The sequence below is a fragment of the Apis mellifera genome, linkage group LG12 (assembly GCF_003254395.2).
Source record: "Apis mellifera strain DH4 linkage group LG12, Amel_HAv3.1, whole genome shotgun sequence".
Taxonomy (NCBI): domain Eukaryota; kingdom Metazoa; phylum Arthropoda; class Insecta; order Hymenoptera; family Apidae; genus Apis; species Apis mellifera.
In genome coordinates this window covers 1,521,295-1,536,900 of record NC_037649.1, presented here as the reverse complement: position 1 = coordinate 1,536,900, position 15,606 = coordinate 1,521,295, and the positions used below count along the sequence as shown (strand labels likewise).

General features: G+C 23.9%; 1 protein-coding gene across 17 annotated transcripts in view; it reads right to left on the bottom strand.

The window, feature by feature from the left end:
* Positions 1–1,699: 1,699 nt before the first annotated feature.
* LOC726032 (protein unc-80 homolog) overlaps positions 1,700–15,606 on the bottom strand; it is a 54,587-nt gene continuing 40,680 nt past the window's right edge. For 11 of the 17 annotated variants that reach the window (XM_026444203.1, XM_026444202.1, XM_026444212.1 and 8 more), the window contains 9 exons: positions 15,177–15,497; positions 14,210–14,447; positions 13,292–13,504; positions 12,295–12,645; positions 11,754–11,969; positions 10,503–10,592; positions 6,058–6,180; positions 2,960–3,108; positions 1,700–2,388 (listed from right to left, as the gene is read on the bottom strand). In XM_026444203.1, the coding sequence (XP_026299988.1) occupies positions 1,798–2,388; positions 2,960–3,108; positions 6,058–6,180; positions 10,503–10,592; positions 11,754–11,969; positions 12,295–12,645; positions 13,292–13,504; positions 14,210–14,447; positions 15,177–15,497 (2,292 nt within the window). In that variant the 3' untranslated portion in view covers positions 1,700–1,797. Of the gene's footprint in view, positions 2,389–2,959; positions 3,109–6,057; positions 6,181–9,358; positions 9,372–10,502; positions 10,593–11,753; positions 11,970–12,294; positions 12,646–13,291; positions 13,505–14,209; positions 14,448–15,176; positions 15,498–15,606 lie in introns of those variants that run through there. The other 6 variants (XM_026444214.1, XM_026444207.1, XM_026444216.1 and 3 more) reach the window with 6 other exon arrangements.

The window sequence follows — 15,606 nt, the reverse complement described above, 5'->3', positions numbered from 1 at the left end:
TCTGTAATCTGTAAAATGAAATTAAAATTAAAGAAATGAAATTCTGATTCGCTTAACATTCTATCTTCATATCAATGGAATAGAATAAATAAAAACTAGAACATTGTTGAAAATTTATTAAAATTGCAACTTGTAAACTATCTATAGAATTTAATTATGTTTAATTTTGATTAAAAGTTTCAATACCAAAATCAAATAATTCAGATTAAACTTACTCTATTATTAAATTATTAAAAATATGAGATTAAAGAAAATTAGACGTATCTAACCTATTCTAATCTAACCTAACTTATATTAAATTTTGAAAATAGGATATTTAACTTATTTCAAAGTTCAAAATGACATATAATATCGAAAATATTTTTGTCTTTCTTGTTTATATTTAAAAAAATATTCAGAATGATAATATACTTCAAAATCAAGGTCGTAAAAGTCAATAAGGTAATCATTATTTTGAATAATTATCAACATTTTTCACATTCAAACTGATAAAATAAATTACTAATAACAATAGAAAGAATATTCATTACGATTCTCGTAAAGTATTTTTATTTCAAACGTATTTGTCTCATTTATTTCTTTTTTTTTTTTTTTTTTTACAGAGTCGTCGACATACAAATATTTAGGCCTAATCATCCACGTGGTCGGTAATTTCATTACGCTCGTCGAAGTATTACAAAGTACATATTTCGTGACCACGAGGCTTAGGCTCTCAACATATGTATCTTTAATTGGTCTTTCCGGTCAACGGAGAACATTATTATCATTATTGAAAACTCTGAACACTGTATATTAAATCGTTTCGTTAATTCGTAATCGATCTACGTTACGAAATTCTCTACGTTATCGTGTTTCGATTTAACCTTTAATTGCTAACGTTTCACATTGTATGTTCATCGTGCATATGGAAAAAAATAAAATTTTTTTCTATCGATAAATAAATATATAAAACAGTATATGTACTTTAGATTGAAATACAAACGATTGAAATTGTAAATAATACATATATAATATATACAAATAATACATAAAAATGATTATTCATTTAATTCTAAATTAGAAACAAAAAAATTAAAATTATATGATTATTTATACGATTATTTTCTGACAGAGAAAAAATTTGCAATCTTCTAGCTTTATATGATTGTTTCTTCTGCAAGATTAATTTTTGATATGCTACAAGGGTTTTGAAATTAATTTTTTATTTTGTTTTAAAAATATTTTTAAACAAATTTTTTGACAATTTAATTTTCTTCAACTTTATATTATATTATTGAATATAATATTTTCTTTTTTTAGATTTTAAGTTATTAGATTTTAATATTAATTTTAAAATGAATATATAAGTTGAATAATATTTGCAATAAAAATTGAAATATAAATGAACAAATTAAAAATATTTGCTCAATTTACTGAAAATAAAAGTTATATTAAAAATTTATAAAATCTTTGAAAATAATATTGTTTAAATAATTTTCGACTAGTTTTACTTCAACAATAAATATTATTATGATAGAAGATTATTTTTGTTCAATTATAGTTTAATTAATTACAGTCAAATAATACAGTTAAATAACACTGTCTTTATATAATTAAACATATCTCATATGTTTTACAAAATCCTATTCAAATTTAACAGTAACAAAATATATTTCATACATTCCATGCAAGGAAAGCAAACAAACTTTTACCCAACTTCTCTTTATTACCGACACTTCGTTAGCAATTAGAGGTTATGTTTCTAATCAGTCTCCTCGTGTATAATATATATTATATATATAGATACCCATAACAAGCCTATATCAACGTGTCTTCGTCTTGATTCGGGAAAACCATGAGCAGGGAATGTTGAGATGTTGTTCTCTGGCTAGCCGTCAACAGAGCAGTTTTCTCTCCCCCGCTACCGTTTATGGAACAATCGGGCGAGCTTCCTTCGAAAACGTGAGTCGTAGTGCTACTAGTCGAGGGCATGTCGTTCAAGTCTGGCGACGCCAAAGGCGGTGCTTGAATTGGACGTGTGTTATTGTTGCTGCTCTCTAGCGACACCAATTGCATACTGTACGACTCACGATAACCGGACGTACTGGATGTATCCTCATCCCACGAGGCGTCCGACGTTTGGAGATGAAGATGATGGTGGTGGTGGTGATGGTGGTGATGGTGGTAGTGAAGCGTGGCGTGAAGTTGTTGATCGTTGAGCAGATTGCCACCTTTCTCGCAATCAGATTGACGGATGGAGGAACTTCTTCTCGAACGAATGGACGACGAGTCGGAAGGGATACTGAAGCTCGACGGTTCCATTACTGGTGTAGGTGGCGTTAGTATCGATGGTTGAGAAGTTTGCGCTTGTGATACGTTGTTACTTTGTTCTGATTTCACTTGCACTGCCTGTAAAGTAAATTTTTAAGTCATTGTACGATTTTAATATCCTGATTTGGCAATATATTCGATGTAATGCCAAACTTAGAAGGAATTTAGAGGCAGATAAAATTTCAATTTGGTTTTTATTTTATTTTGAAAAAATCCTCGAAATTTATTAAATCTCGAATATTTATTTCGTTCAAAACTATAATTTTAATAAATTTTATTTTAGAGGTAAATTTGCATAATTAATTCATAAGAATATTGTGATGATAAAATTCAAATTTAAATAATAATAATCCAATTGAATTTAAATTTATAATTTATATCGGGAAAAAAAACATAAAACTAAAAAAAATAGTTATTATTATTAGCTAATTGTGTGAACTTGAATTTGAAAAATTTTAGAAATTAATTAAGATATATTAAAACTTTAGTTTTAATGAAATAATATCTTTAAAAAAATAAGAAGAAAATAAATATTCTCAATTCCTTGCAAAAATTTGGATTCGAATTTTACAAATTTAAAAATTAGATTTAGATCTGTCTCTATTAAATCAATATTCTATTATTTGTGTAAATATATGCATATCATTACTTCTACGTGACTTCTTCGACTCTTTCTCAATCGGAAAGTCTTCTTGCTTTGACCCATAGAGCGTTGTAACCGAGGTTTGTCTGGGCGGGATTCGCCTGAACTGTCTTCGTTTGGACTGGTTGGGCTGAGTTGGCTCGTCACAGTTTCCCCTGGTAAAATTAAACGTGTTATCAATTCTCTTCGCATCTGAAACATTACTCTCTATTCTACAATCTATCCATGCTGCTCTTCCATAACTACGAATTGCAACCCGACGTATATTTTTCGAATCAAAGCAAAGTATTGTATTTCGTGGAATATAGATAGATCTTAACATTGCACTATATCTACTGAATATTTGTCAATAATTTCAAATAATTTTTTTTTGATATTCTAATATTTAAATTGAAATATATATTAAATTTTATTCAAATTTTTTTAATAAAATATTTGATAAGTAATTGTTTAATTTTTTTAAATCTAATGTATATGATCTGGATAAAATAATATTTAAAAATTCAAATTGTACACGAGAATATTTATATTATATTTGTATCGTAAATTGTATTTATTAATTAATAATTTTAATTCAAGAAATATCGAGTATTTGTCTTTTATATGATGTATTATACTTAATATTACTTTTAATCATTTTATTATTTTCATTATATATTCTGTTTAAAAGCTGCTTTTAGAAGATTAAAATATTCAGTGAAGTTATCGAAAATCATGCTTATATCCAATAAAGGAAGAAAAATATAAAAAAAAGGAAAATTTTTAGAATTGAAAGCTCATCTAATATATCTGTATATATTTATATCCAAGTATGTGTCATTTATTATAATTTGAAAAAATAAGCTTGGAAGGACTGTAGAACAGCGAGCATTTAATATGAAGAAGATAAAATGTAATAGAAAAAGGATAATATACAGAGTATAGAATATAGTGTTTTTTTTTTTTGAAATATAAATATAAATTATAGTGATTATTTCAAGTAGTTTTGTTGTCTGAAAATCGTTTGAAAACATTTTGAAGTAGAAGTAACACAATAGAAAAGGATTAACATTACATCGATGTGAAATAATTATAATAATTATTAAAATAGTTTTAATGTTGATATGATGAAAATAATTTATTATTGCAATTTTTCTTGTAATTTCTTCTGTGTCGTCGATTTTCTTTATATAACAATGACTAACTCTTTAAAGTCAAAATTAAATAATTTTATAAATATTGAAAAGGAATCAAAAAATAAAAAAGTAATCAAAAAATTAATAAAAATCATAAAAAAGCATAATATCTTTACATACAAATTATTATTATTATATCCTTTTTAATTAAAATGTCGTATCTTCTTAAAAAAATTCTTAGAAAACACAGCTATTCTAATTTTATTTAACCTTTAAAGACATATAATGGAGAGTTCTCTATTATACTGATCAATAGTTTCATTTCCATTAAATATTAACAATTTTTTTTTAATAAATATAATATGTTATACATTGTTATATTCATGTTAGTTGATACAAATTCATTTAATTATTGCCATTTAATACTAATATTAATTAATTCTCTCCTATAGCAGGATATTAATATATTGGAATATCTTTGAAAAATTTCTAGAGAAACAATTTAAAAATATCAATTGAGATTTATTTATTATATTATAGGAAATTGATATTTGGATTAGATATAGAGATAGCTTTATTCTATCTTTATCTAATGCAAATTTAAATTGTTTATAACTTAATAAATAAGTCTTAATCGATATTTTTGTACTTCAACTACTTTTGTGTTTGTTTTGACCTTTAAATCTCCTCCAAAAGAATTTTCTTTGAGTATATTTTAATTAAAAAGATAATATTGTAACTGTATTTCAATATTTCACTTCTCTTCCTTAAATTCCAATATTATTTTTCATAAATATATAATAAATTTGTTAATTTTTAATAATAATTTTCTTTTGTTATTAATAATACATTCATTACGTATAAATTATTTAATAAGAAAATATAAATTCAATTTATCTTTTTCCTATCGATAATATTAATCCTTTTAAAATAAAAATATTTCTACCTTGTATATATTTGTTATCACCAAGATGATAAGTATAATGTAAATACATTAAAAAAAATGATGTGTTTTTGACAAGAGATATTATGTAAATGAAAATGAAATGAAATGTGATATATGATAATGATGATGGTAGGAAATAATTAAACATGCTAATAATTATTTATATCACATATTTCAATAATATAGAAAATATAACGAAATACGAAAATAGTATTATTATGCAAGTGTTTATTAAGTATTATAATAATGATATTTTTTTTCTATTATTATATTTACAATGAATGAGATAATGAGATGAATGAAATAAATGTATTTAAATCTTCTGTATTTTTAATTTAATTTTATGTTTCGATAAAATATATAAAATTTAGAATTTTAACTAAAAAAAAAAAAATAATAATTTAAAGCTATTATTTATATCATTTCTACATTGCAGATATATACATGTGCGTATATACAAAATTGATCCATATATGTAACATAAAGGCATAATTTTTTTGGGAATATCAATTCCTAAAAACGTTATTGCCAATAAAGTATTATAAGCAAGCATTATAAGCTCTTTAAATTTTCTCAATTTTCAAAAATTTTAATGCATATAAATAACATATTCATAAAGAAAATTTTAAATTTAAAAAGCATCGTTATAAGCATCGGAATAAATTATTCAGCGATGATACAAAGCTATTTTTAACATTTAAAACATTATATTTGAAATATTATTTCGAAATTAAATCAACTTATTCAATCTTATTCAAAATTTCAGCAACTCAATTTTATATTTGTTTTCAGAATTTTTTCTTTTCATTTATATAACATTTATTATTGATTATTCATCGTTAATCGTCTTCTTGAATATTTTCTAATACCAAATAATCTCAATTAGTAAAATAATTCCTATTCTCTTTGAAAAAACATTGTAAAAATATTTCTATAATGCACTATTCTCGTAAATCTAACGTACTATTTCCGAAAAATCGAACATTACCGACGGTCGATCACAACTAAAACTTATTTATTTACAGTAGGGGCTCGAGATTTACCTGATGAGTGCCTAAACTCTACAGAAGAGAGAAAGCGCAGTTTAGGCGCCTTTTGATGAGTTAATATAGGATGAGGCTTTACATGGTTACGTTCATCGCTAGTAGAAGATGGTTGGGATCTATCTGAAACATGCCACATTTAACGTCTAGAATGAAGGGAGAGACGACAAGTGAATCATACCGGATGACCATGTTATTTGTTATGTCGAAATATCGTTTACAATGATATGAATTCTGCTGAATCGTTTCTATTTAATGAAAAATTATCGTGATAGAGGAGATATCCTGTTTCATTTTTTCGATACAAATGTTTTGAAAACTACGATGGATTAAAAAAATACTTTTTTTTTTTTTTGCTAATTTTCTAATCAATCACAAAAATAGATGAGACAGATCATTTTTTACTCATATCTAAATTGTATACATTTTGTACAATTAGCTAAGAGAATAAAGAAAATAAAAATGAAATTTTGATAATGTTATTAAAAGAAAAGGTATAGATATTTATATTTTTATATTTTTAAAGACATTAAAAATATTATAATTAATCCTACGAATATTGGATAAAAATTAGTGAATTTTAACAATGAAAGAATGGAATTTTTCATGGATAAAAATTTATATCTAAAAACTGATTCATAACATTAGAAAATTATGAAATATTAATCATTAGATCCACATTTTTACAATTTCATTGAATATAATTCTTTCACAGTACATTACAATTATAATTTCAAACATAAAATATATTTACACATTATTAAAATTTAAATTTCAACAAAAATAAAAATTATTGACAATTTTGTTCTTTTTAAAAAAAAACATATATATGTATATATCTTCAAAAGTTTTATAACTTAGCAAAAAGTATTTATTTTTATCCACAGTACTTTCAAAAATATTCACATCATTGTATCAAAAATGTAAAAATTAATCAGCACAGAGATCTGAAATAAATGGGACGATTAAGTACGTGTAATGATATTAAACGAGGAAACAGTGTTTTTTTTTTTTTTTTTTTTTTTTTAACTTTTCACGAGGTTGCTTCGATTATGGAAGACCTCCGAGAAATTGTGTCGAACTCTGTCGTTTGAAAAAGAAAATTAAAAATTAAAGATAATATAAGTATATTGATGGAGAAATATGAAAGTAGTGTAGAATATTTAATAAGCACACGTATACGCCCACGCGCACATGAGATGTATGCTGTATCTTGTTTTTCGATAAAGAAGGAATAACTGTGTTAAATCGTAGCAAAAGAATCAATTGTCAATCAAAGAGATACATGAGTCGAGTAAAAGAAGGAAAGCAGACGAGAAAGTCGAAGCAACTACGTTATAGTGAAGTACAACTATGCAACGATGAACAGGATACCAACTGTTGGACATTACCATTGTCTAAATACTGCTATATGTACATGTATATAATATATATTTATTACGATTGTGTAGAAAACGTAAGAGAAAATAGCAATAATAATAATAGAATAATCTAATGAAACATGTATCGTGAAAAGAAGATTTTCCTCGTTTTCAAAATAATTATTTTTATATATTTTCATTTTTCTCGATTGAAATTTCAAGATAGAGTTAAATTCGTCATTTGTTTCTTCTTTTTTGCAAATTTGTAGTGAGTGAATGTGTAGTGATCCAAATTCATGATTAATTTGATGATAAATGAAAGCAAATTTTTTTTTTGAGCACTTGATTAATTTTTTATATTTTCTGATTAATTTATTATATATTCAAATGAATTTAAAAATTGAAACGAAAGTATCACGTATTCAATCATATTTTATATAATGTAATATCATAATAATATTAATTATAAATTAATTTTTATTAGTATTCATTAGATCTACATTTGACTATAATAAATTTTTTATTTTATAAATTTTAAAATATAATAAATAAATAATAAGAAATATATATAAATATATTTAAATAATAAAAATACATATATTAAAATATATTTTATTAATCTTCAAAAGAACAATTATTAAATATATGATTCTACCTATCAAATTATGAATTTATCAATTTTTACCAATAATACATTTCCGATATTTTAATTAAGATTTTCAATATTTTTTATATACATTAATTTCATATGATATATCAAAATAAATGATAAATTTAATCTAAAAAAATAGAATCTTTTTATTTAAAAAAACTCTACATTTTTGATTTACTTTTGATGTAAAAATTTGATTTTTTGATTAAAAATAATGACATTCTATATAGTTCATATATTTAATATAAGTTTCAAAAACAAATTTTTTTTTGAAAAGATAGAACAATAAGTACCAAATATAAAATTAATTTTAAAAAAATGTATCACATTTATTTTTAAATTATTTTTTTTCAATAATCTAAATGTATTTTACATATAATATACACATTATATATAATATATTATAATATACTTTTGGTAAAAAATATCTTATTCTTTAAACTTAATTTGTTGAATATTTGTTCAACTTTTTTACAAACAAGAATTATTTACAAGAAAAATCACATCAAACAGAGTATGATAAATTTGAATTTTAAAAGTTGATTATCTTCAATTTTGGAGTGTTACAACTTATCATGCAAAAATATAAACCAAATGCACAATAATACAAATGTTTCATTCAACAATTTTATAAAGATTAATGAAAAACATAAAAGAATTCTTATTGATCTATTAATCAAGTGTTCAAAATCAGGCCTTCACTTATTTTGTATCTTTTTTCATTCACATATAGTATATACAAGATTTAAACATTACTTTTCTTTCAACCCTTCATCTTATCGTCACAAAAAAATATACAAAAGAAAAAAGGGAATACACAAAATATGTACAAAATGGAAAACATACGAAATATATGCACTTCACCATTAAATGATCACGAGTATCGTTTTTCCAGGATAATACATAATATGTCACAAAGAACAATTTGCACAGCGAACAAATTCAAATTTCTTATCACAAAAGGAAACACGATCAATTTCATTTTATAATCGGCAAAAATACACAAAAGTGTATAAAAATTGAAAAATAAATCATAATCTCCTTTAATGTGCATTTGAATGTAGTGGTCTGATCGAATCTCTGTTCACAGAAATAAGAGGAAGAATAGTAGCAACAGATGTTTGATAAAAAAAAAAAAAAAAAAGAAAGGAAGATAAAGAAGAAGAAAAAGTGAGCAAATATAATGAAAAATTACGAGATGTGTGGAGAAGCGTGAATAAGGGGTACACACCAGCAGGACGTTTATTCATAAATCGTATCAGAATTTACTATTTTAGTATCCGCTTACCTCCGTCCCCTAGCTAGCAATGGAAGCAATGCAATGATCAATATAAGACCAAACAGGGATGCCCGGACGAACGATGAATGGAAAATAAAAAAAAAAAAAGTGTGAGCGAAAGTGGAGATCGAATTTATGCACAGCGAGTGTGAAAAGTAAGTATTCGTAGAATAATTGATTTGAATTAATAATTTAAAAAAAAAAAAGAATTACGATATTCAATATAATTTCAACAAAAATATCATAGAATCTCTTTATTAACAGAGTTTCTAATGAATAAATAATATGCATATATTATGTTAATGATATAATTTTAAAAGAGAAAAGGAATTGTAATATTATTTTAATAATTTAAAAGAAAAATTGTGCTAAAATATTACATATATCTCGTATAATAAAATATTTTAAATTTATGTTTATCTATGTAAATTATATTGTATTGGAATAATTTTAATATTTTTAATAATTTTTGTTGCGATTATTTTTAAATTATTCTTGATTAATAAAGAAATTACTAGAAAATTCATTAATTGCACTTTTTCTTACTCTTTTGCAATTCATAATTATAAATAGTGTTGTGCATTTTATGTTATCTTTTTATAGTATGTGAATAATACTTGTACAAATACTTATTATACATATATTATATATATATTTGTCAATAACAGATATGAATAGCTCAATTCTTTTTTCTTATAGACTTTTAAAAATATAAACATATTATTTATTTGTTAATAACTATTCTAGAATATTTCTGTTGAATTATATTTCTTTTTACACTCCCTGTAAGTATCTATGTAATAATAAAAATTTCGAAATGAAAATATTGCAGTCACGCAAAAAAAGATGGACAAAAAGAAGAGAAATTAAAAAAACTTTGGACGTTTCGTGGCAAGCCTCGCTGTCAGGGAATGAAATGAATACGACATGGTAAATATTCATAATCATTTACGAAAAAATAAAAGGCGTCACAAGAGCTTTGCAAATTTCCTCGCAGTGCCCTATAGACAATGGCTCGATCCAACTGTGGTAGACATCTCTTAAATTACTTAGAAAAACAGCGAAACATTTATGAGAGGCTTGCAGTCGCACCGTTTAATATATATATTTGAAATTTGGGAGTAATTTCTCAAATTCGAAGGAAATGAAATACCTGTTGTTGCTTGTTGTTCCGCTTGCTGCTGCTCGGTGGCGCCATCGCAAGCTTCACGAAGAGTGGAGGAACCTCCGCTTGTGCTCGATCCTGGAACAATTGAAAATGAATATTTAATGTAAATAAGAATAGATAATTGCAGTTTGAATATTTTCTCATTGATATTGGCGATTCATTTTATCGTCAAATTAATATTAGAACTATCAATCTATAACTTGTGTTTAAATCTAGAGAAATCTACAGAAAAAGAAATTAGATTTAATATACATAATATTATAAAAATTAAATATATATACAATGATATTTTTTGGTTGAAAAATCAATATTGATTTTGAAAAAAAAATATAAAAATAAAAAAAAATATTCATATATTTTTAAATAATTGGAAAAATGAAAAATTTGAAACCAATCATTTTGATAATTTTAATATTAATATTTAAATCTATTTTTAACCTTAATATCAATCTTACATTTACAGATATTATATATATATATATACAATGATATTTTTTAAAAAATCAATGTTGATATCAATCTATAACTTGTGTTTAAATCTAGAGAAAAATCTACAGAAAAAGAAATTAGATTTAATATACATAATATTATAAAAATTAAATATATATACAACGATATTTTTTGGTTGAAAAATCAATGTTGATTTTGAAAAAAAATATAAAAATAAAAAAAAATATTCATATATTTTTAAATAATTAGAAAAATGAAAAATTTGAAACCAGTCACTTTGATAGTTTTAATATTAATATTTAAATCTGTTTTTAACCTTAATATCAATCTTACATTTACAGATATTATATATATACAATGATACTTTTTGAAAAATCAATGTTGATATCAATCTATAACTTGTGTTTCAATCTAGAGAAAAATCTACAGAAAAAGAAATTAGATTTAATATACATAATATTATAAAAATTAAATATATATACAATGATATTTTTTGGTTGAAAAATTAATGTTGATTTTGAAAAAAAAATATAAAAATGAAAAAAAATATTCATATATTTTTAAATAATTGGAAAAATGAAAAATTTGAAACCAGTCACTTTGATAGTTTTAATATTAATATTTAAATCTGTTTTTAACCTTAATATCAATGTTACATTTACAGATATTATATTATATTAGATCATCTTATAATTTTATTAATTTTATTTATCAACAAATTAATATTGTACTATTAAAAAAAAGATTCGCTATATAGATTAATAATATGTAATTAAAATGACATACCACGTGCAGTTTGTATACCATTTGGTGGCGCTGACACTTGACTCGGTTGCGTTGTTTTAATAGTACTGCTCGAATTCGACTGATGATTCATATGACTTCTAGATCCAAGGTCCCCGGTCAAAAGATCGATTAACGATAATCTCTGTGTTCGAGATTGACCTTCTGTCGCACAATGCATATCCGCGACACTTCTCTTTGGTTCTGACTGCGTTTCGTCTAAATATACAACAAAAATAATATAAAATGTACATAGAAGAAATACAGAAAATATGCATGTCTAAATATACATTTAAACTGATATTATTATAACTATTTATCATTATCATATCACAAGATCAATAATATTATTCGACTTCAACGATTTATTATTAAGTATTAATCATATTAATCCATTTTAAAAAAAAATGATAACCTTAAAATCTCGATAGAAAAAAATAACCTTCAAATTTTTCGTCTATCATCACGTATTTATTTTTTAAATAAAGTAATATAAATATAAATATATAATTTGTAATATTTTTATAATTATTGATGTACCAACCAAATTTTCGATCTTCTATCTCTTCCTTTAATTTTCTCAATTCGTGTATAAGATCAGTGAGCAGACTTCCACGCGACTTTGGCACGCTTTTAGTGTCTCCATTGATTTTTGCTCGTATGGTAGTTTGCATGTTCCTCTCGTGTTCCGAGATCGGTGCCTGGCCGATCTTGTGAACGATGAAAGGTAGCATTTGAATGTACAACGCGGTACGATGAGTAACTACGAATTCTATAAAATTCCATAGATACATGGAAGCTTCGTTTCGCTTGTTTAGTAAACGCATCGTGCGTAAGATTTTTGGCCATTCGGTCTTCAATTCGGTTTCGAAGCATATAGTCATTATCTTTAATGCTGTAAAAAATTTTGTAAAGGAACAATTAATATTATATTACTGTGAAAATATAAAAAAGCAAAGAACTTGAAATATTATATATTATATATATAGGAAAACTTGAAATATTTCTGCAAGCATAAATATTAAAGTATAATAAATATTGAAAATAATTAATGTTCTATTTTTCATTTCTTATTTTATAGATCTGAGGTTCTTAGTAGTAATGATATATTTAAATGAATGACAAGTTATTTGTAATATATTATTGTATATAATTTCGTCTAAAATTCAATGTCATTTTTAATGCATATGCAATTCTAATTAAATATAAAATATTTTTTTTTACAAAAATTGAAATAGATTGATATTATTATTATTATTTTATGTTTTATGCAACAATTTCAATATATTATATTGTAACTCAATATTAAAATTAATAATTGGTTAGTTGTAATTATTATTTTCTTATATCACAATGAAATTATACTCATTTGAATATTTTTATGAATATTTTTAATGCATTTTGTGAATTGATAAATACATTTGGAATACTAATAAATATTTGTAAATAATAATTTGTTTCTATTTTATAAGTAAAGATTCGTGAATTTTTTTTTTATGTAATTATTAAAAATAATAGTTATTCAAGAGTGAATTGTTTACCTAAAAAGGCAACTTGATACAAAATCAACGATGTTTTGGTTAAAGTCTTCGAATCTCTCGCTACAAATGTTAAACTACCCGCTCTCATATCTGTCGTTGTCTTTAAATTCTGTGCAGTTATTGGTGCCGTAGTTTTCGTAGTTGGTGGCCACAAAGTGTTTAATACTACGGTTAGTGCAAAATTTATGTCAGACTGTCTCAACTTCGGCACATCTAAAAAAAATAATGTTAAATTGATTACTATATTTTTATAATTTAAAATACAACATCTTTCACATATTATAAAAAAAACAAATTTTTTGGAATTTATACAATTTTCAAAGATTTTATTTTTATCGATTAACGTTGAAAAAATATATTTGAAAAAAAATGACAAAATTTCATATTTCATTTAACTTCTTTATAATGGTATTGAAATGAAAACATAAAAATTCCAAAAGAATAGTAATGAAAAAAATTTACGAAATCCAATTATTAAAAATAAATTTTCTAATTAATTAATTTTTGTGTCCTGCATTTTCAAATAATTTGCTACTTAAAAAATTTTATAGTAAAAAAAATGAATAATAATTTCTTGATGTCAAATTAAAGAAATAAAACGAATTTAATATATTTATCAATTATATAGTTTAATTTTTATTAGTATTATTACTTTTATTGTACATAATCATCAATAATGTCATAGTGAACAAATTTTTTTTTATAATTTCTTAAATAACAATCATTCGATTATCAAAGCTGTATATTGTCTATTTAATTTGTCACTATTTACATGTGATTCGATTTAATTTCAAAAGTTCATAATAAATTTATAATTTTTTGCAACAATCATTAAATTTTTAAATTAATATTATTTAAATAATACTTATTTAAAGATTAATTTTAGATATAATTATAAAATATTTCATACAACTTTACCTTTTCTTCCAGTCCCCACACGTAAAAACAAAGGTATCAACAAATTAAGAAGCATATTTTCGATTCGAGTTTGAGTGCCGAACATGGCGTACAAGTATCCTTCTCCGAGAGAAATGACGTACAGCGCTATCAGTCGGAGTACGGTCGAGCAAAAATGCTGTGGAGGTATTTTGCTCATTAAGGCGGCCGAGGAAGCTGATGTCATATCCTCTGGTGGGGTATCTCCGATGATTAGTGACTATGGATAAATTAAAACATCCAATTAATCAAAAGTTAAACGCCTAATTATTACTCCGCTACTATTATTAACTCTTTAATATCTAAGTTTGCGAGACATGAATCACTTAATTGTGTAAGTAGACCTTAATGAAGACGTTGTTTAATTCATTGTAAATTAAAATTTACTTATTAATTGATGATTGAAATATTCGAAAGATTTAAGATTTGATTTGATATTTCATATTTTGCAATATTATGCCTAGATTAAGACTTTTATATACATTGTGTTGTAATATTATTAACGTAAAATAATTTGTATTTGAAATGTATGAACTTATTTAAAAATTTGATAATTTCAAATTTTCAATGTTATTGTTTTTAATTATTTAAGAGTTAAAAATTTTAAATTACATATATGTAATTATTTTTTTGTCTCTATAAAAATCAATAATAATAAATTTTGTCAAAAATACTTTTATAATAATAAATTTCAAAAATAAAAAATCTGAAATCAATCAATTTAACTTTATGGATAAAGTTTTAATAATAATATTAATATCATTATATTTTTAATATACGAATAACTTTTATAATTTCGTAACTAGAAAATTTCAAATATAGCTATTTCTTTATACATTCTTTATACCTTTAGTTTACACATAAAAAATTAAATTTAAAATATGATTATATAGATATAAAATAACATTGAAAGAATTAAAAAGTAAGTGAAATAATATTAATATTATACCTGACACGTGGTTAATAGCGCTTTCAAATATTGAAAATGCGCGATGTAAGGACATTTGACCAACGTTTCGTAAACTCCCTTCAAGAGGTCGCTGGCGGCAGTCCAATTGGTATTTCTTCTGATAGAAGCTTTTTTATGTATTTTACTGAACGTTTTATCCAATCTTCGTAAAATATTCGTCAATGCTGGTCTCATATCATCGCTTGACCATTCGGTCGAAGGTAGAATATCGTTCATGTATCTTCTTAAACCGCGACAACCCATCGTGCTTGCATCATATGGAGATATTTTCAAAAGACTGTGCGCAATGTCTGCTAATCGCTGTTAACGAACCATGACATTGTAGTTCCATTAAGTTTCATAAAGTTTCTTACTTTACATTATAGCAACAATGTGTTTCATTTTTCACGTGATGTATACTCTAATAAAT